This window comes from Rhinopithecus bieti, unplaced genomic scaffold (genome assembly GCF_001698545.2).
Source record: "Rhinopithecus bieti isolate Rb0 unplaced genomic scaffold, ASM169854v2 scaffold_38691, whole genome shotgun sequence".
NCBI lineage: Eukaryota > Metazoa > Chordata > Mammalia > Primates > Cercopithecidae > Rhinopithecus > Rhinopithecus bieti.
This window is the reverse complement of record NW_016816690.1, coordinates 1,367,034-1,387,259: the sequence shown is the minus strand read 5'-3', so window position 1 is coordinate 1,387,259 and position 20,226 is coordinate 1,367,034. Positions and strand designations below refer to the sequence as shown.

The 20,226-nt window shown below is 41.4% G+C and overlaps 1 protein-coding gene across 1 annotated transcript in view; it reads right to left on the bottom strand.

Moving 5' to 3' along the window:
- NUFIP2 (nuclear FMR1 interacting protein 2) overlaps positions 1–20,226 on the bottom strand; it is a 35,295-nt gene that overhangs the window by 11,172 nt on the left and 3,897 nt on the right. The window contains exon 2 of the mRNA XM_017855121.1: positions 12,956–14,683. Coding sequence (XP_017710610.1) covers positions 12,956–14,683 — 1,728 coding nt within the window. The remainder of the gene's footprint in view (positions 1–12,955; positions 14,684–20,226) is intronic.

Below are 20,226 nucleotides of genomic sequence, written 5' to 3'. Positions count from 1 at the left end.
AAAAAAAAAAAAAAAAAAAAAAAAAAAAATGAAATGACATTATCGATAGAACACATAGGAAAGGGCTGACATTACATTCTGTCCTCTTTTAGGTTACCTAAGTCTCAACTCAGAGTTTAAATATGAAATGTGTTTGTGTTTTTTTTTTTTTTTTTTTGAGACAGAGTCTCACTCTGTCACCCAGGCTGGAGTGCAGTGATGCTATCTTGGCTTACTGCAAGCTCTACCTCCAGGGTTCACGCCATTCTCCTGCCTCAGCCTCCCAAGTAGCTGGGACTACAGGTGCCTGCCACCATGTCCAGCTAATTTTTGTATTTTTAGTAGAGATGCGGTTTCACTGTGTTAGCCAGGATGGTCTCTTATCTCCTGACCTTGTGATCCGCCCACCTTGGCCTCCCAAAGTGCTGGGATTACAGGCGTGAGCCCATTGCACCTGGCCCCTCATTTGTGTAATTTAATGTTTTGACTATCCCGAGAAGCAAAGCAAGTGAATAGTATAAAGAAGGCTAAGGAAGGCAATTTGAATTATACAAAATCATCATACACGTACAAGTTCAGTATCCTTATCTGAAATGTTTGGAACCAGAAGTGTTTTAGATTTTGGAATGTTTCCATTATATTATTGGACAAGGAGCATTTCCTTTTTGAACATCATGTCAGTACTGAAAAAATTTCGGATCTCGAAGCATTTTGGATCTTAGATTCTCAGATTTGGGATGCTCCACCTCAGTAACTGATTCTTTGTTTTCTTTTTTTTTTTTTTTTTTTTTTTTGAGAGAATCTCACTCTGTCGCCCAGGCTGGAGTGTAATAGTGAGATCTCCGCTCACTGCAACCTCTGCCTCCCGGGTTCAAGTAATTCTTCTGCCTCAGCCTCCCAAGTAGCTGGGACCACAGGCACACGTCACCATACCCAGCTAATTTTTGTAGTTTTAGTGGAGACGGGGTTTTATCATGTTGGCCAGGCTGGTCTTGTAACTCCTGACCTTGTGATCCGTCCGCCTCGGCCTCCCAAAGTGCTGGGATTACAGGCGTGAGCCATCACACCTGGCTAATTTTTGTATTTTTAGTAGAGACAGGTTCCGCCATGTTGGCCAGGCTAGTCTCAAACTCCTGACCTCAGGTGATCCACCCACCTTGGCCTCCCAAAGTGCTGGGACTACAGGCATGAGCCATCACACCCAGCCTTGATCTTTTAACACTGCTCTCTTCTACACACACAGACACAGCACAAAATCTAACTCGCCAGTTCTTTCTGAAGAGTGATCACAGCATTTAATTATGCAAATATTTATTGAGAAATGCCCACAGGGCCAGACCTAATAGAACCTAAGTAAAAGTTTTTGCTCTTAAGATATACCAAGTATATCTTAAGAGCAAAATCCTGTATTTTAAACCACTACCACCATCCAATCTGAAATTTCTTTATATCAAAACTTATATTTAGCTACGCCACTCAAATGAAAAGTTAATGTTCAATTTCCTAGAGCAGACTTTCTACATAATACCACCCTATCACAATGCTTCCTATAGCAAAATGTCCACTTATCCACAAGTTCTTAATTCCAAGTTGATTGAAAAAAAAATACTAATCACCAGCTCAGGGTATAGATGCAAAACCAGAAAGAATATGCCCTCTGTGAGCTTATTCTAGTAAGCAACTTCATTGGGAGGGTGGGTTATCGGCAGGAGCATCAGCAATGAACAAAGGTTAGTGGTATGTGTGTGCTTTAACAAGGTGTGTTTGAGCAGGGGTGAACAAACGATTACTATCCACCGTCTGCTTTTGCAAATTAAATTTTAATGAGGGCCTGTGGTGGTTCAGACCTGTAATTGCAGCACTTTGGGAGGCAGAGGCGGGAGGATCACTTGAGACCAACCTTAGCATGATGGTGAGACCCTGTGTCTACAAAACATTTAAAAACTAGCTGGGTGTGCTAACAGCACATGCTTGTAGTCTCAGTTACTCAGGAGGCTGAGGCAAGAGTATTGCTTGAGTCTAAGAATTCAAGGAGACAGTGAGCTATGATCATGCCACTGCACTCCAGCCTGGGCAATATAGTGAGACAACCGTGTCTTAAAAAACAAACAAAAAAAAGTTTTAATGGAACACAGCCACATCCACTGTATATGTACCATCTATGACTGTTTTTGAGCTACAATGTAGAACCAAGCATTGAGTGGTTGCAACAAAGACGCTATGGTTCACAAAGTCACTAAGAATGAGAGATTTAAAAAACATTCAGGGGACAGAGTAAAAAGCTACATATGAAATAAAGTTTATTACTTAATCATATAGGTGAAGGGAAACCACTGAAGAAATCTAAGGTTATTGTACTAAATAGTGATGATTCTTCCAGGTACTGAACAGAACAGAACAGATGAAGTGACAATATAGAGAGACAGCCCAATAAATGTTAAGAAGAAATGAAGACAGTATCCGAGATAGAAAAGAAAAAAAAGGAGCTCTTAGAGAAATGGTCCATATAATCTAATGACAAAAAATTGGGTTAATGCTAATTCACTAAGGGTAGGAAAGAAAAAGCAGGTTTTGGAAGAGAATGAATTCAATTTAATATATCTAGAATTGCAGTGATGATATGGAATATATATGGTCTGAACTCAAGTTTTTTTTTTGTTTTTTTGAGACAGAGTTTCACTCTTGTTACCCAGGCTGGAGTGAAATGGCTTGATCTCGGCTCACTGCAACCTCCACCTCCTGGGTTCAGGTGATTCTCCTGCCCCAGTCTCCCAAGCGGCTGGGATTATAGGCATGTGCCACCATACCCGGTTAACTTTTTGTATTTTTTTGTACAAACAGGGTTTCACCATGCTGGCCAGGCTGGTCTCGAACTCCTGACCTCAGGTGATCCACCTGCCTCAGCCTCCCAAAGTGCTGGGATTACAGGCGTGAGCCACCACGCCCGGCCTCTGAAGAAGTCTTAACCCTAGTATATATAGTAACAGAACTGGACGAAATTATCCAGGGAAATTGATGTAACATGAAAAGGGAACTCAAGGAACATTTGAGAAACAGAGAATGACCCGAAGACAGTTATAGTGAAGGTGTAAGATACAAGAGTGGGTGTGTATTCAAATTAAGGAATGTAAACAGAGGCAATGTTCACCTCTGGTAAATCTTAACCAAAGGTAAGACACTTGAAACTTTCTGGTTATCTATCTCTTTTTCTCTAGCCCAATGTCATTGCCCAGGCTCAAGCAGTAGTATCTTCTGAATGTTTATGCAGTTGCCTTTTAACTGGCCTCCTTTACCATTACTCAGGCCTCACTTTCTGTCTTCTACAATCTGGCTAACCATTCTTTTCCTTTAAAAGTATAAATCTGTGAGCCAGGTGCAGTGGCTCATGCCTGTAATCCCAGCACTTTGGGAGGCCGAGGCGGAAGGATCACTTGCGGTCAGGAGTTCAAGGCCAGCCTGACCAACTTGGTGAAACCCTGTCTCTACTAAGAATACAAAAATGAGCCAGACGTGGTGGTGCACACCTGTAATCCCAGCTACTCAGGAGGCTGAGGCAAGAGAAATCACCTGAACCCAGGAGGCAGAGGTTGCAGTGAGCCGAGATCGCGCCACAGCACTCCAGCCTGGGTGACACAGAGAGATTCCGTCTCAAATATAGATATAGAAATCTGAAAGTGACCACACTGCTCAAAATTTTTCAATGGATTCTCACTGCCCACAGCAAAAGCTACTAGCACTGTGAAATTGAATTTGCGTCTCCTAGCACCTGACACAATAGCTAGTACATCAACATATTAATTAGATAACTAAGTTATCTAATTATAAAGGACTTTAAACTTGTACCATTCACCTTCCTTTAAACAAACTGAATGGCTGGCAATCTTCAAACACTATTATTTCCTCCACCTAAAGTAAAGTAATCTTACTATCTGGGCACAATAAACAGACTAACATCCACTTCTTTTTGGAATCCTGACTGCCCTTCCCTCACCCTGCCCCCACCTTAGGGGTTCCAACTACATTTGGCACAATCTTGGCTCACTGCAACCTCCACCTCTCAGGTTCAAGCGATTCTCCTGCCTTAGTCTCCTGAGTAGCTGGGACTACAGGCACGTGCCACCATGCCCGGCTAGTTTTTGTATATTTTTTTAGGAGAGATGGGGGTCTCACCATGTTGGCCAGGGTGGTCTCTAACTCCTGACCTCAAGTGATCCGCCAGCCTTGGCCTCCCAAAGTGCTGGGATTATAGGTGTGAGCCACTGTGCCCAGCCAACAATAGTAATACATTTCTTTCCATGTGTTTCTCTATTAAGACCAAGTTTCTCAATGACACAAACCCTCACCTTTCATCTGTTTATCACTACTGCTTCCCACAGGGCTTGGTGCAATAAGTAAATACTGATTTGAACAAATACTATTCATAAATCAGCCAGGAAGTAATAACATAACTGTAAACAGTATTAGGTAGACCCATTTGGCATTGCTCACACTCAACTTCTGACCTTAAAAACAGCAATTTCATATAATCAAACCAAACAGATCCAGCATTTAATTATTAAATCCCTCATGGAAAACAACTAAAGCTAAAAGGGCTAAAGCTAACGAGAAGCTTATTTTTTGCATTTAAATATGAAGAATGCTATTGTCTCAGCTAATAGAACATTTTGCTTGTTTTTTGAGATAGTCTTGCTCTGACTAGACTAGAGTGCAGCAGCACAATCTCGGTTCACAGCAACCTTGCCTCCTAGGTTCAAGAGATTCTCCTGCCTAAGCCTCCGGAGTAGCTGGGACTACAGGCGCACGCTACTACGCCTGGCTCATTTTTATATTTTTAGTAGAGACCGGGTTTCACCACACTGGTCACGCTGGTCTCAAACTTGTGACCTCAGGGGATCCGCCCACCTCAGCCTCCCAAAGTGCTGGGATTTTCATGTGCCACTGTGCCTGAACCTAGAACATCTTTTAAAAATTAACATCTAAAGTAAATGGCTCCACCAGAGATAGAAAATAAATCAAACATAATGCCAAACTGACTCCCACAACTGAGAACCCCCAAATCAATTTATCACTAATCATGCTTTCCAATCCCTTATTAAGACATTTTAGATCAAATCCTGTACAATTCAGCAAGGATTATGACACGATAAATTAAAATTCTGCTTTTCCCCTTTAATTCAGATTTGCCCATTTTTTGGATGATTACAGGTTATTATACCATGTTTTGCTGTTCTGATTTCCTTTTTCTTAACCAGTCTGCCATACTTGCCTATTCTTTTACAAAGAAGCTTGTCAGAAATTTCTACCACCCTTTTTCAGTTTGACAATACCCAGAGAGAAATATAGCATGTTTTCAGGCCGCGTGCGGTGGCTTACGGCTGTAATCCCAGCACTTCGGGAGGCCAAGGCGGGTGGATCACCTGAGGTCAGGAGTTTTTGAGACCAGCCTGACCAACATGGTGAAACCTCAGTGTCTACTAAAAATACAAAATTAGCCGAGCGTGGTGATGCACTCCTGTAATATCAGCAACTCAGGAGGCTGAGGCAGATCACTTGAGCCCAGGAGGCAGAGGTTGCAGTGAGCCGAGATCACGCCATTGGACTCCAGCCTGGGCAACAACAGTGAAATTCTGTCGAAAAGGGAAAGGGAAAAGGAAAGGGAAAGGAAGAGAAAGAAAGCAAAAGAAAAGAGAGAAGAGAAGAGAAGACAACAGCATGTTTTCAAGTAATTCTGAATTAAGATAGTTAGAAGTCACCACCTTTTCAGTAGACCCCTTAATGAACTCTTCTCTGAAGCTACAACAAACCAGGATAAGAATTATCCAGACTACCCCTAAACAGAAACTCAGAACTCAAGTTGTTTTTTGTTATTTTTCTCTTTTCTACTGCTCTACTTATTCTAATCCCATGTACTTTATAAGGGTAAAAGTTGCTTGGAATGGAACTGCTACTACTATAATAGTAATAAACAATTTCTGGTTTTGCTACTACCATTACAGTAATAGTGTCTGCTCTTCTTACAGCACAGATGGTTATTTCCCTCACACTCAGGACTTAAGCTAGTGAAAACTGGAAGTTAAATTTTAACTTCCATAAATTCCTTACAATTGATCTTTCACCAGTATCAAGGTGAATTTATTATTACTGTATTCATAAAGCAGACATCATGACACATCAAGAAGCCAGTATGGGTGCTAAACAGCCAGTATGAGTTCTCTCACTGGGAGAAAGGAGACCTTATACCAAATTAGGAATTATTTGTTATATTCATTCCTACATGTCCCACATTATTATATCCTCATAAACAGGGATCCTTTCCAAATCTAGGGAATCCAACCAGGGCTAAAACCAAAGCAAACCTTAAAACTGTCAAATTTGCAGGTGCACATTAATAAGATTATTAGGAAGACAGCTGTGATGCCATAGGCATTCAGGTAGCAATTTCAATAAAATGCAGCAAACGTGAAAATACTTATTCACATTGTGTTTAGAAGAGAAAATTTAATATTCAGATCCTTCTGTAAACAAATGTCAACTATGCCTAGTCCCTATCAATTTTATGGATTAATCATAATTTGTCTCTTCATATCCTGTTTCCCAAATCTTGTTGATGTAATCTTATCCATTCCCTTATGCCCTTTCCCAATCTAAAAGCTTTTTTAAAAAATGATTTTTAAAACTTCAGATCATTTACATGGTTGAAAATACAAAGCAGAAAACCTTTATTATACCTCTGCCTGCACTATTCCAAGAAACTGATCTTCTAGTCAACAGAAAAATGGCTTCCAGTCTACCCAAATTGGTGCCATATTAATTTACATGAACATAGATCTGTAAGCAATTGCTTAATACCAACTGTTTTGTTTTTGAGACAGGGTCTCACTCTGTTGCATAACCTTGAGTGCAACAGCATGATTATGGCTCACTGTATCCTTGACCTCTTGGGCTTGGTGATATCCTCCATCTCAGCCTCCACATGCCACCATGCCCAGCTAATGCTTAAAATTTTTTTGTAGCAATCAGGACTCGCTATGTTGCCCAGGCTGATCTCAAACTCCTTGGCTCAAGCAGATCTCTTCCTGCCTCAGCCTTCAAAAATGCTAGGATTATAGGCGAGAGCCACAGTATGCAGACTATTTTTATTTTCATTTTTTGAGATGAAGTCTCGCTCTGTCTCCTAGGCTGGATAGAGTGCAGTGGTGAGATCTCGGCCTCACTTCAACTTCCACCTCCCAGATTCAAGCGATTCTCCCACCTCAGCCCTCCAATTAGCAGAGACTACAGGCCTGCGCCACTATGCCTGGCTAATTTTTTAATTTTCAGTAGAGATGGGGTTTCGCCATGTTGGCCAGGCTGGTCTCAAACTCCTAACCTCAGGTGATCCACCCGCCTCGGCCTCCCAGTGTGCTGGGATTACAGGTGTGAGCCATGTCCGGCCCCAGCCTACTTTAAAACAAATAGACCAAAATGTCAGCATGTCAAATGCTTCATATCCTTCAGTGCCGTAATAGCCATGCAAGACAGATCAACCCAGTTCAAATTGGCACTCTGACCAAACACACAACTCATATCAATTATTATTTCAAAAGACTTGGCTTCAAATGACTGAGATAACAACTTTTAAGAAGGCACAGGCATATGTCCCACATACACTAAGAGCCATCACAAACTAGACATGGCAGCTCATGCCTGTAATCCCAATACTTAAGGAGGCTGAAGCAGAAGGATCACTTGAAGGCAGGAATTCCAGACCAGCCCAGACAACATGGGTGGTGGCATGAACCTCTATGGTCCCAGCTACGCACACAGGAGGCTGAGGAGGGAGGATCCCTTAAGCCCAGGAGTTCAAGGGTGCAGTGAGCTAGGATTGTACCACTGCATTCCAGCCTGAGTCATGGGGTGAGACTTTGTCTCTTAAAAAAGCCATCGGAGCCAGGTGTGATGGCTTATGCCTATAATCCCAGCACTTTGGGAGGCCGAGGCAGGCAGATTACTTGAGGTCAGGTGTTTGTGACAAGTCTGGCCAACATGGTGAAACCCCATTTCTACTAAAAATACAAAAATTAGGCTGGACACAGTGGCTCACGCCTGTAATCCCAGCACTTTCAGAGGTGAAGGCAGACGAATCATTTGAAGTCAAGAGTTCAAGAACAGTCTGGCCAACATGGCGAAACCCCATCTCTACTAAAAATACAAAAAATTAGCCAGGCACGGTGGTACACGCCTGTAATCCTCATTACTTGGGAGGCTGAGGCAGAATCACTTGAACCCAGGAGGCAGAGGTTGCAGGGAGCCAAGATCGCACCATTGTACTCCATCCAGGGGGGACAGAGTGACGCTCTGTCTTAAAAAAAAAAGAAAAGAAAAGTTAGGACAGGCATGGTGGCCCACACCTATAATTGTAGCACTTTGGGAGGCTGAGGCAGGAGGATCCCTTGTGGCCAGGAGTTCAAGACCAGCCTAGGTAAAATACAGAGACACCGTCACTATATACATATATACACACACAAAACTTAGCTGGGCGGCCGGGCACAGTGGCTCATGCGTGTAATCTCAGCTACTAGGGAGGCTGAGGCAGGATAAATCTCTTGAACCTGCGAGGCAGAGGTTGCAGTGAGCTGAGATCACGCCACTGCACTCCAGCCAGGGCAACAGTGCGAGACTTTGTCTCAAAAAATAAAAATAAAAAAATTAGCGAGGCACTGCAGTGCACACCTGCTGTCCCAGCTATTCAGGAGGCTGAGGCAGGAGGATCACCTGAGCCCAGGAGTTCAAGGCTACAGTGAGCTATGACCGCACCACTGTACTCCAGCCTCAACAACACACAGCAACACCCTGTCTCAAAAAACAACAAAAAAAAAAAAAAAGAAAAGAAAAAAAAAAGAAAGCAAAGTTAATAGCATAACAGATATAAAAAGCTAAAAGAGGCCAGGCATGGCGGTACACACCTGTAGTACCAGTTACTCAGGAGGCTGACGAAGGAGGAGAGATTGAGCCCAGTTCCAGGATGCAATGAGCTATGATAGTGCCACTGCACTCCAGCCTGGGTGACAATGAGATCCTGTCTCTTTAATTAAAAAAAAAAAAAAAAAAAAAAGGCTAAAAGGAAAATCCCAAGAATCAGAATCCACACAAATCCCTTTTATGCTCTATTGTATCTTTACTTCATACCCTCAACTGTACTTAACATCAAAATTTTTAAAGAATCCATAGTTACACTTAAGTCTAAAAAGTTCCTGCTATTAAAGAAAAACAAAAAAAAAAAAAAAAAAAAGCCCTTGCCAGAAGCCGCCGCCATGCACTTGGACTTCCCAGCTGCCAAAACCTTGAGTCAAATAAACACCTTTCTTTGTTGGGTGCAGTGGCTCACACCTGTAATCCCAGCACTTTTGGGAGGCCAAGGCAGGTGGATCCATGAGGTCAGGAGACCAGCCTGACCAACATGGTAAAACCTCATCTCTACTAAAAATACAAAATTAGCCAGGCATGGTGGTGTGCACCTGTAATCCCAGCTACTCAAGAGGCTGAGGCAGGAGAATCACTTGAACCCAGGCAGCAGAGGTTGCAGTGAGCCGAGATTGCAACACTGCACTCCAGACTGGGCAACAGACTAAGACCCTATCTCAAAACAAACAACAACAACAAAAAAATAAAATAAAATAAAAATAAAAATACCTTCCTTTATATAAATAAATAGCACACCATTCCCAAAGAAGTGACATAATGTACTCTCTTAACCACTATTTTCAAATTAAGTTGCTGAACAGCTTATTTTTTAAGTTTGGAGATATGCAGAAAACTTCCAATTCTAAGCCCAACTTCAACTCACTTAGAGATTACTACTGAATATTTGAAGACTACACTAAAGCACGAAGAAAATACAGATGTTCTTAAAGGATATTCCAGTAGCCCAACTGATTATGACTTCTTCTAGAGTTTAACTTAAAAAAAAAAAAAAGCCTTCACTTATAAAAGATCTTCAAATCTAATTCAAGTAAAGAAAAATGAGTGGGCCAATGGACCACTCATGGACCAATCAACATTTGGCAGGAATTCAAAGAACTTGCTACTCTGGAACCTAATTGAACTGAATATTATTCATTGTTCTAGAGGGGTAAAAATTTTGATGCCAATCTGATTAATTTCCAATCATGTCCAAATACAAAACTCAAGATGACACACTTTACCTAAAGCAAATTTTTTCATTAACACCAGCAAAACTAAATATAACTGCACCCATATAGGGGTATTCAGCTTATCTAAAGTTAACATTCCCATTTAAAAACGGCCTGCAATTCCACATAATAGAAATTGTACACAAAACTATTAACCAGTCACCTAAGGGAGCATATCCCACGTTTTGTTGTTTTGTTTTGAAAGACAGGGTCTCACTCTGCTGCCCAGGCTTGAGTGCAGTGGTGCAATCATAGCTCACTGTAGACCTGGATCTCCCAGGCACAAGTGATCCTCCCTCCTAAGCCTCCCAAGTAGCTGGGACTACACATTGTTGCCCAAGCTGGCCTCAAACTCCTCAGCTCAAGTGATCCTCCCACTTCAGCCTCCCAAAGTGCTGGGATTACAGGCATGATCCACCACACTGGGCCTCCCACAATTTTTCTGCAGATGGTAAGAGAACATAACACAACTAAATATCCTCTCAGGCTCACACAATGATCACCAGTGCAAAATACTTGGGTAAACATTTTCTAGTGACAGTCTCTAGAGGGCAGACAGCACAGAAAGCAATACCAAAAAACCCAACTCTCCCGACAGAGGTTAACTAATGTACAATACATGTCTTAAAAAATGAAGCATTTCTTTTTGTCCTAATATTCCTAAAAACAACCAACTCCTGTATTTACCTCCAAAGAGCAGAGCTGGAGAACAAGTGAAATCAGGTAAATGTTATCTGTGAGAATTCCTACACTTAAACTTCCATTAAGCAATTCTACTACTTCCATTTTTAAGGAAGTAAAATAATATTAAAATGACATCTATTTATTATACTCAAGTCTTCTACTTTGCAGATAAGGAAAGGTATGCAGACTAGGAAATTTGCTTAAAAGTCATATAAATTGCTTTGTTATTCATCTCTCAGGCAATATTTCTTCCAGAGAGAATATGGTAATGACCTAATTCCCACAATCTGGTATGGTCCCCCTTCCCTGCAAGTCACTGCCTAAATGAACCACTATTAAAATGGGAATGTACACTATGTACTAAGTGTGTACATGCATGCATGGAGTATGCATTTCTGTTAGAGAACGGAGGAAGACATAGCCAAGTATGGAAATACTGAAACCCACTGTTCTCAAAAGCAAAAGGATATAAACATCATTCGTTAAACCTTATTATTTGCTCTTAAGATTTAGATTACAGTTATGCCATACAGCAAAATTTTCTTTAAGACACAAACATATCACATTCTAAGAAAGTTATTAACATGAGGCCTGGCACAGTGGCTCACATCTGTAATCCCAGCACTTTGGGAGACCCAGGTGGGTGGATCACCTGGTCAGGAGTTTGAGACCAGCCTGGCCAACACGGTGAAACCCCATCTGTACTAAAAATACAAAAATTAGCCAGGTGTGATGGTGGGCGCCTGTAATCCCAGCTATGTGCGAGGCTGAGGCAGGAGAATCGCTTGAACCCGGGAAGCAGAGGTTGCAGTGAGTCAAGATCACGCCACCGAACTCCAGCCTGGGCGACAAGAGCGAGACTCCATCTCAAAAAAAAAGAAAAGAAAAAGAGTTATTAGCATGAAACTTGAAAGATACCTGGTTCCCTTTAAACTTGGGCTTTGGGGCTATGAAAAGAAGACTCCCAAGAGCCTGGTATCGATTATGCTAATCATGCTTGACATTGTAATTTGTCTAACTTATTTTCTAGTTACAAATTGGCATCCATTACTCCTTTTAAGACTTATCAGACTCCTCTTCAAAAATAGTGCTTCTACTCATTTTAAGCAAATTAGTACTACTAAATGAGCTCACTAATAAAGAAGCATATGATACAAAAAGCAAAGAAGTTGGGCACGGTGGCTCACACCTGTAATCCCAGCACTTTGGGAAGCAGAGGCGGGCGGATCACGAGGTCAGGAGTTTGAGACCAGCCTGGCCACCATGTTGAAACCAGTCTCTCAAAATACAAAAATAAGCTGGGCGTGGTGGCACATGGCTATAATCCCAGCTACTCAAGAGGCTGAGGCAGGAAAATCACTTGAACCTAGGAGGCGGAGGTTGCGGTGAGCCGAGATCCCACCACTGCACTCCAGCCTGGGCGAGACTACGTCTCAAAAACAAGGAAGAAGCTGGGCGCGGTGGCGACATACCTGTAATCCCAGCACTTTGGGAGGCCAAGGCAGGTGGATCACAAAGTCAAGAGATCGAGACCATCCTGCCAACATGGTGAAACCCCATCTCTACTAAAAATATAAAAACTAGCCGGGCGTGGTGGCACGTGCCTGTAATCTCAGCTACTCAGGAGGCTGAGGCAGGAGAATCGCTTGAACCTGGGAGGTGGAGGTTGCAGTGAGCCGGGATTACACCACTGCACTCCAGCCTGGCAACAGAGTGAGACTCCCTCTCAAAGAAAAAACAAACAAACAAAAAGCAAAGGAGAAACAAAAAAGCAAAGGAAGGAGAACATATGTTCAATAAAAATTTTTTTTAAGCACTCGGTCAAGAGAAAATATAACATCAACACCTTTAAGCAAGTTCTCCTCACTTCTTTGAACCAGGTAGGTCAATTATGTTTGTATTTTTAAAAATCATTTTAAGTTGGAAAAGTGAACATTTCTTCTAAATTTTAATCATACTAGTTCCAAAGACCCTGAATCAGTTTGATGTTAGCTGCTTATCCACATTGTCATTCTCTTAAAATACTCTTAATATGAACAACTAATTCTCTTAAAATTCTCTTAATATAAATATACTAAATTTGCCAATAAAAATCTTTGCATAGGAAACAAATGAGTTACCTTTAGTGTGATATACAATAGCAGCCCTCAGGTCAAATGAACCCCAGCTATCATTCCTTTCTAGGCCTCTCTGGTATCTCTGTTCTTTGGCAGAGCCTAACAAAGTGTTCGTAGGAGAGGCCAGAGGATTTTGATTTTCTATCTCGTAGTCCTTTGAGAGAAACACTAAAGCACCTTGACTACTGGTGTCTGCTTTCTGCAGGTCACCTATATGACTGGGTTCCAAGGATAAGGCTCCACTCTCACTAGTAGTCCCAGATTTTAGAATGCTACCCAGAACTTGAGGACTAGTCCGTTTCTCCAGCTCATAAGCCTTGGGAAACACAGGATGCTCAGTTCCTGAGGGAATTATTTCAGCACCCTGTGAAACCAAAGTGGCAGGATATTCTCCTTGAAATGTCACCTCCATCACTTTATGCTCTGATGACTTCCCAATACCAGTCTCAGGGCCAGCACTGGGCTCATTTATAAATGATAAACCCCACTGATTCTGGAAGATATCCCCCAGGTTTTGCTGATCTGTCTGAGAGGGCAGATCCACTTGTGCTGTGCTCAACAGCATAGTTTGCATATTTGAAGGATAGATAAAAAGGCTAGTCTTAATTTGTTCAACAGCTGCTGAAGTTAGACTCATGTCCTGGAGAACTGAATCTGTCCCAGAAGAGATGGGTGTTAGAGTATTAGCAGCAGTAGTTAGCAGTGGCTGACCCCCTGGAGGATAAACATTTGCATCAGTTCCTGCTAAAACAGGCCCATTAGAAAAGTTGGCAGAAGTAACAGATTTCAGCGCTGACATGGGGACCTGGGACAAGCGACTTGATGATTGGGTCTGAGTTTCCCCAGTAGATGATGATGATGATGATGAAGATGAAGTTGGTGACACAGAAGAGTTCTGTATAGTTTTGTTGAGGTTTTCCTTAACTTTGCTTGCATAACTTATTTTAGGAACTATTTTAGCACTGCTATTGTCCACTGGAAAAACGGGGGGTGGTTTAAATAGGGTCCATGAGTCCTCTTTGGAGGCAACAGCTGAAGCATGCTTTCCTTTGGGCCGATCATCAAACTTTTTGCTGCTCACACCAGGTTTACTATCTGAGTTTTTCCGAAGCATATCACCCACAGCAGGTTTTCCTCGACTTGTTCCTCCAGGCCCAGTTTCATACTTCCAAATGGGCTTCGAACCATCTACTCGATTTCCCTTTTGTTCACTATAGTCAGGCTTGAAAGTTTCAAGTCCCTGTTTTAAGGTTGGGACACTGGTCTCTTGTTGCATTATTTTGTCCTGTACTATATTAAGGTTTTCACAACCCTTGGCACTATTGCGCCTAGCTTTCCTTTTTTTAGGAGTTGTATATCCACTCTCAGATCCACTACCATCATTATCTGCTCCTTTACCCATATAACCATTAGTAATATAGCCAGAATTATTTGTTACCACACCATTTGGAATTGGTATAGTATCAGACTTATCTACAGACTGGTTCTCTCCAGATTTATTTTCATAAGACTTCCCATTCTTTTTGTCCATACTGTTTTTCTGAATGAAATTCTTCGTTTTAATTCCTGCTTTCCCAAAGGTGTTGGCCTTTACAGTCTGCTTCAGGCTAGTGTCTACAACTTGCTGGTTGCCATTGAGGACCCTGGAAATAGGGTTGGTGGCTTCATCAGAATTCAGGTTCTTTAAAGATATTTCTCTTTCTCCAGCATTACCGTTTAGTTCACCATAGCCTAGGGGAGGGAAAAAAACGGTTTATTAAAAAAAAACAAAATCACAACATGTAAATTACACTAATACCTAACATTTAAGAACTGTTTATTTACTGTATGCTAGACACTATGCTATGAACTGTAGCTTTATATTATTTCACATCTCTATGAGAAGACACTTGTCAGCCCCATTTTACAGACTAGGAAATGCAATCTACTGCTAAGCAAAGCAAGAGGTAGAACTGAGCCAAGATTCAAAGCAAAGTCTGAGGCCAGAAAAAACAAGACCTCTTAAGCAGTATGCCAAATACCTCTCATCTAACAGAATCAATCTACCCATCACTCTCACAAGGCTGTTATAAAATTTTCTTTTTTTTTGAGACGCAGTCTCGTTCTGTCGCCCAGGCTGGAGTGCAGTGGCGTGATCTCGGTTCACTGCAACCTTCGCCTCCCGGGTTCACGCCATTCTCCTGCCTCAGCCTCCAGAGTAGCTGGGACTACAGGTGCCCGCCACCACGCCCGGCTATGTTTTTTGGATTTTTAGTAGAGATGGGGTTTCACCGTGTTAGCCAGGATGGTCTTGATCTCCTGACCTCGTGATTCGCCAGCCTCGGCCTCCCAAAATGCTGGGATTACAGGCGTGAGTCACGCACCAGGCCTAAAATTTTCTTTACAATTCAGAGCAGAGATACCCTCTGGGCAAAAATCAAGTTTTATTGAAACAGTAATTATTAAAAGGAAATTAAAGGCTTCATTTCTACAAAACCATAAATAGCTGGTAGTCACTATCAGCAGTTTCCAATGCATCTATCAGACAACTATCTAAAACGTGTTAACTTTTTCTAAAGTATTCTTAAATTTCATTTTGACATTTCCCAGATATTGGATCACACCATTAATACGTGAAACTAAAATATCTATGCCCCAATGTTTCTAACCTTTATAAAACATATTTTCTTCATTTTACATTTAGATAAACAGACTTTGAGAGATGAAGTAAACTGTCAATCCTGACAACTGACAGAATTCCAGTTCTGTCCGTGGAAATCTGACCTCCAGTCTATCTGCAATCCATGGTTTCCTACCACTATGCAATACTGCCTTAACTCAAAAGATGCGATGAGAAAATATTTAACAAAACTACAATAAAAAGGATCTAATTTTTTAGCGTTATGGTATTCAGGTTTAATTAAAAACCGTCAACTGGCAGTGGCTCATGTCTGTAATCCTAGCACTTTGGAAGGCCAAGGCAGGCAGACTGCTTGAGTTCAGGAGTTCAAGACCAGCCTGGGCAACATGGAGAAACCCTGTCTCTACTAAAAACACAAAAATTAGCTGGGCGTGGGGCATGTGTCTATACTCCCAGCTGGGGCTGCTAAGGGAGAAGGATAGCTTGAACCTCGGAGGTCGAGGCTGCAGTGAGCAGGTACTGAGATGGCACCACTGCCTTCTAGCCTGGGTAACAAAGTGAGACCCTCTCTCAAGGAAAAAAAAAAAAACCTTCAACCACCATAAAAAGTCAATTATATTATAGCTAATGCAAATAGTTTTCCACTATAACAAAATGGTGCTATTAGTTATCTACCTTTTTATGAAATGTTCACAAAAGTATCTTGAGGTCAACTCATTAGAAACAGATATACAGGCTAGGTGCAGTGGCTAATGCCTATAATCCCAGCACTTTGGGAGGCCAAGGTGGGTGCATCATTTGAGGTCAGGAGTTCGAGACCAGCCTGATCAACATGGTGAAACCCCGTCTCTAAAATACAAAATTACAAATACAAAGCTAAAAATACAAAATTAGCCAGGCATGGTGGTGCACGCCTGTAATCCCAGCTACTTGGAGGGCTGAGGCAGGAGAATAGCTTGAATCCGGGAGGCGGAGGTTGCAGTGAGCCCAGATTGGGCCATTGCATTCCAGCCTGGACAACAAGAGCAAAACTCTGTTTCAAAAAACAAAAAACCAAAAAACACAATAGGATACTCCACATATTTAAGACAGCAGAAATGAGGAGTCTAATAGAAATACTGCTATTTTTATAAGTCTGAGAATCATTGTTCCAAAATAACTTAATGTATAAGTCTATTAGATTCACAACAAGACTTACTCATTCTACATTAGAAAAAAAGGTACAATGGCCAGGTGCGGTGGCTCAGCCTCCTTTGGGAGGCTGAGGCGGGAGGATCATGAGGTCAGGAGATCGAGACCATCCTGGCTAACACAGTGAAACCCCATCTCTACTAAAAATCCAAAAAAATTAGCCAGGCGTGGTGGCAGGCGCCTGTAGTCCCAGCTACTTGGGAGGCTGAGGCAGGAGAATGGCGTGAACCTGGGAGGCAGAGCTTGCAGTGAGCCCAGATCGCGCCACTGCACTCCAGCCTGGGCGACAGAGCGAGACGCCGTCTCAAAAAAAAAAAAAGAAAAAAAGAAAAAAGGTACAAATACTAAAACTTAACAAATAAAGGCATTTTCTTCTACTGTATTAAAGTAACCCAAGAAAACATATTCAAGGCATAATCATTCCTAAAACAGACTGGCACAAAACTTTTACCACGAGATAATATATCTTGTAAGAGTTATTTTTTTCCTTTTATTTTTTTTTGAGACAGAGTCTCACTCTGTGGCCCAGGCTGGAGTGCAATGGTGTGATCCCGGGTCACCACAACCTCTGCCTCCCAGGTTCAAGATATTCTCCTGACTCAGCCTCCCAAGTAGATGGGATTACAGGCATGCACCACAATGCCTGGTTTTGCCACGTTGGCCTGGCTGGTTTCAAACTCTTGACCTCAAGTGATCCACCTGCCTTGGCCTCCCAAAGTGCTGGGATTACAGGTGAGAGCCACCACACCAACCTCTTAAGATTTCTCAGAACTCTTTAAGAGTTCTTAGATTCCACAGGGTTACATTTTTTAAAATTTTTTGGCTGCTGGAAAAGCTGATAGCTGATCAAATCAAATTTTTGGTGGCACAATTTTAACTATGAAACAGGAAGAAAGAGATTATTGCTTAGGATGTTTTCTAAAAGCTTATTTTCCTCNTTTTTTGGCTGCTGGAAAAGCTGATAGCTGATCAAATCAAATTTTTGGTGGCACAATTTTAACTATGAAACAGGAAGAAAGAGATTATTGCTTAGGATGTTTTCTAAAAGCTTATTTTTTCCTCAGAAAAATGCCAGGAGCAGTGGCTCACATCTGTAATCCCAGCACTTTGGGATCCCAGGCAGGTGAATCATTTGAGGTCAGGAATTTGAGAACAGTCTGGCCAATATGGTGAAGTCCCACCTCTACTAAAAAAAAAATTAGCTGGGCATGGTAGCGTACTCCTGTAATCTCGGCTACTCAGGGGGCTGAGGCAGGAGAGTCGCTTGAACCTGGGACGCAGAGGTTGCAGTGAGCTGAGATCATGCCACTGCACTCCAGCCTAGGCCACAGAGTGAGACTCCGCCTCAAAAAAAAAAAAAAAAAAAAAGAAAGGAAACAAAGAAAAGCAGAAAGTCCCCTAAACAAAGGCTGTCATCATTTTTAACAGATACAACTTGGAAACAGTTGGAAACCAGCTGTTATGTTTTAAATAAGCTTTTGCATTGACATTCATTAATTTCATAGCATAACTTTTTGCTTTTAAGCTTCTTGTTCCTTTAATGTTGTCCTGTTGCAGGAATTCAAGCCACACTTAAAAAATTCAAAAATGTAACATACATTACCTAACTCTGGAGGGAATACAAGACTACCTATATCATTTAACATACCAACAGGTTAAACAAAGGTTTGTATCATTGGGTCCATTAGTCACAACTTTTCAGATTTCAATTAAAGATGAGCAACCTGAAATAGCAAAAAATCCAATCTCCAAACTGAGCTGAACCAAAACTAACTAGAATAATTCTTCCTAAGATTCTAGTTTGTAGTGACTCAGCTATTAGAATTCACCAAACAATGAAAAAACGGCTTAGAAGCCACTGTGCTCCCACCTGCAAGTTTTAATAACAAAAAAAAGAAAGAAAATCTCGTTTAACTACATAAAACTTTCCTCATGACAACCTTGTTGATATGTATAAAGTATGCCAGAAAGAAATTTTTTTATATCTTAAGAAAAATGTAAACATTATAGAATAAATTTAAGAAATTAAAGGACTCCTAGCGCTTTTATTATTTAGGGCTGCTTATACATACTAATCCTACTTTCAAAAGACTCAGCAAAACTTGAGTCCTGATAAATCTAGCTTTTCAATTAGAAACAAATTACTCAACACATTTTGCCTTCTCTTGCGCCCTCTTCTGGATAAACAAAAAACAACTGTTTCTCTTTAGGTTTGTGAGTAATGGGTTACAAAAGCCTACCTCAACATGTTACAGATAAATTTCAAAAATATTGTAATGTTTTCTTAATTAGCATAATGCATGTCAAAGCAACAGTACTGTGACCAAACCATACACTCGCCCCAAATTGTTTATACTGTCAAAACTCCTAATTCCAGTTTCCTCCTCTTTATCCACGTCTTCCAAGATAAGAAATATTTGGAGGAATACCACCTTGAATGGTTTAGGGGCTGCTTCTACATGTAGAGAGAAGTCTTGCAAAAGTATATTAACCTGACCGATGAAATACAATTTTTCGGTCTCAACAGTAATTTTGCCTTATGCAGCCATAATACGGTAGTATTTTCTCATTTTTGAACAAGATCTAATGCTAAAAAAATCTAGTTATGTAGTCCCTAACAGTTTTTAAACTGCTCCAAATCTTTAGGATTAAACACCTAACTCGTGTGTTATGTGTTCACTTCTGTTGCATACCATCGGGTCCCTAACGAACTCCCAAAATGGAAAATCTGACATTCTAATTTCAGTCTTCAAGTTACAATCTGCAATAAAAAAAAGCACTTAGTTTTTCTCCAGCTCTCAACAATTCCTTCTATCAAATTTGATACGCTGGGTTTAACATACGCTTTATGCTTTCCTTTCTCTTCGATTTATAAAGAGCCCTTATTTTTTAAAATCTGTGTGGGTTATAAACTTTTAAACTTACTTCTCGTGAAACACTTTCTTACATGACTTTTACCCTCAATTTCTCGTTTGTTAATATTAGTTTGGGGATCAATATCGATTTTAAAATACGAAAAAACACCTTTCTTTTTAACATGGAGAGAAGCCTCATCCGAGGCAAGATGGTAGTAATCTAACCTCATGGATGAGCCACTTGGGTTCACCCTTAAGGACAAGAAAGGGGGTCAAAAAGCTCGCCCTCTTCCTCATCCTAACATTTAAAAAAATCCCTCACCTCAAAGACACTAAGAAGCTCAGAAGGTAAGTGCAGGGTGGGGAGGGGAATGGAACAAGGTTTTTGGGTTTTTTTTGTAGAAAATGAGCTGCTAGAAGGAAAAGGCCCAAGTGAAAGCCTCAGAGGCGGAGTCGTGAGCGAACCTGGCAGAAGACGAGGTTCCTGTGGCAGAGAAACTCGTGACCGGGGAGCTGGGTTCCCGCTGGGTACCCCACCCGGCCTCAGGCACCGCCTCTACCCAAAATGAATCCCCCCGCCGCCCCGCAGGCCTCCTGCCCCTAGGAGA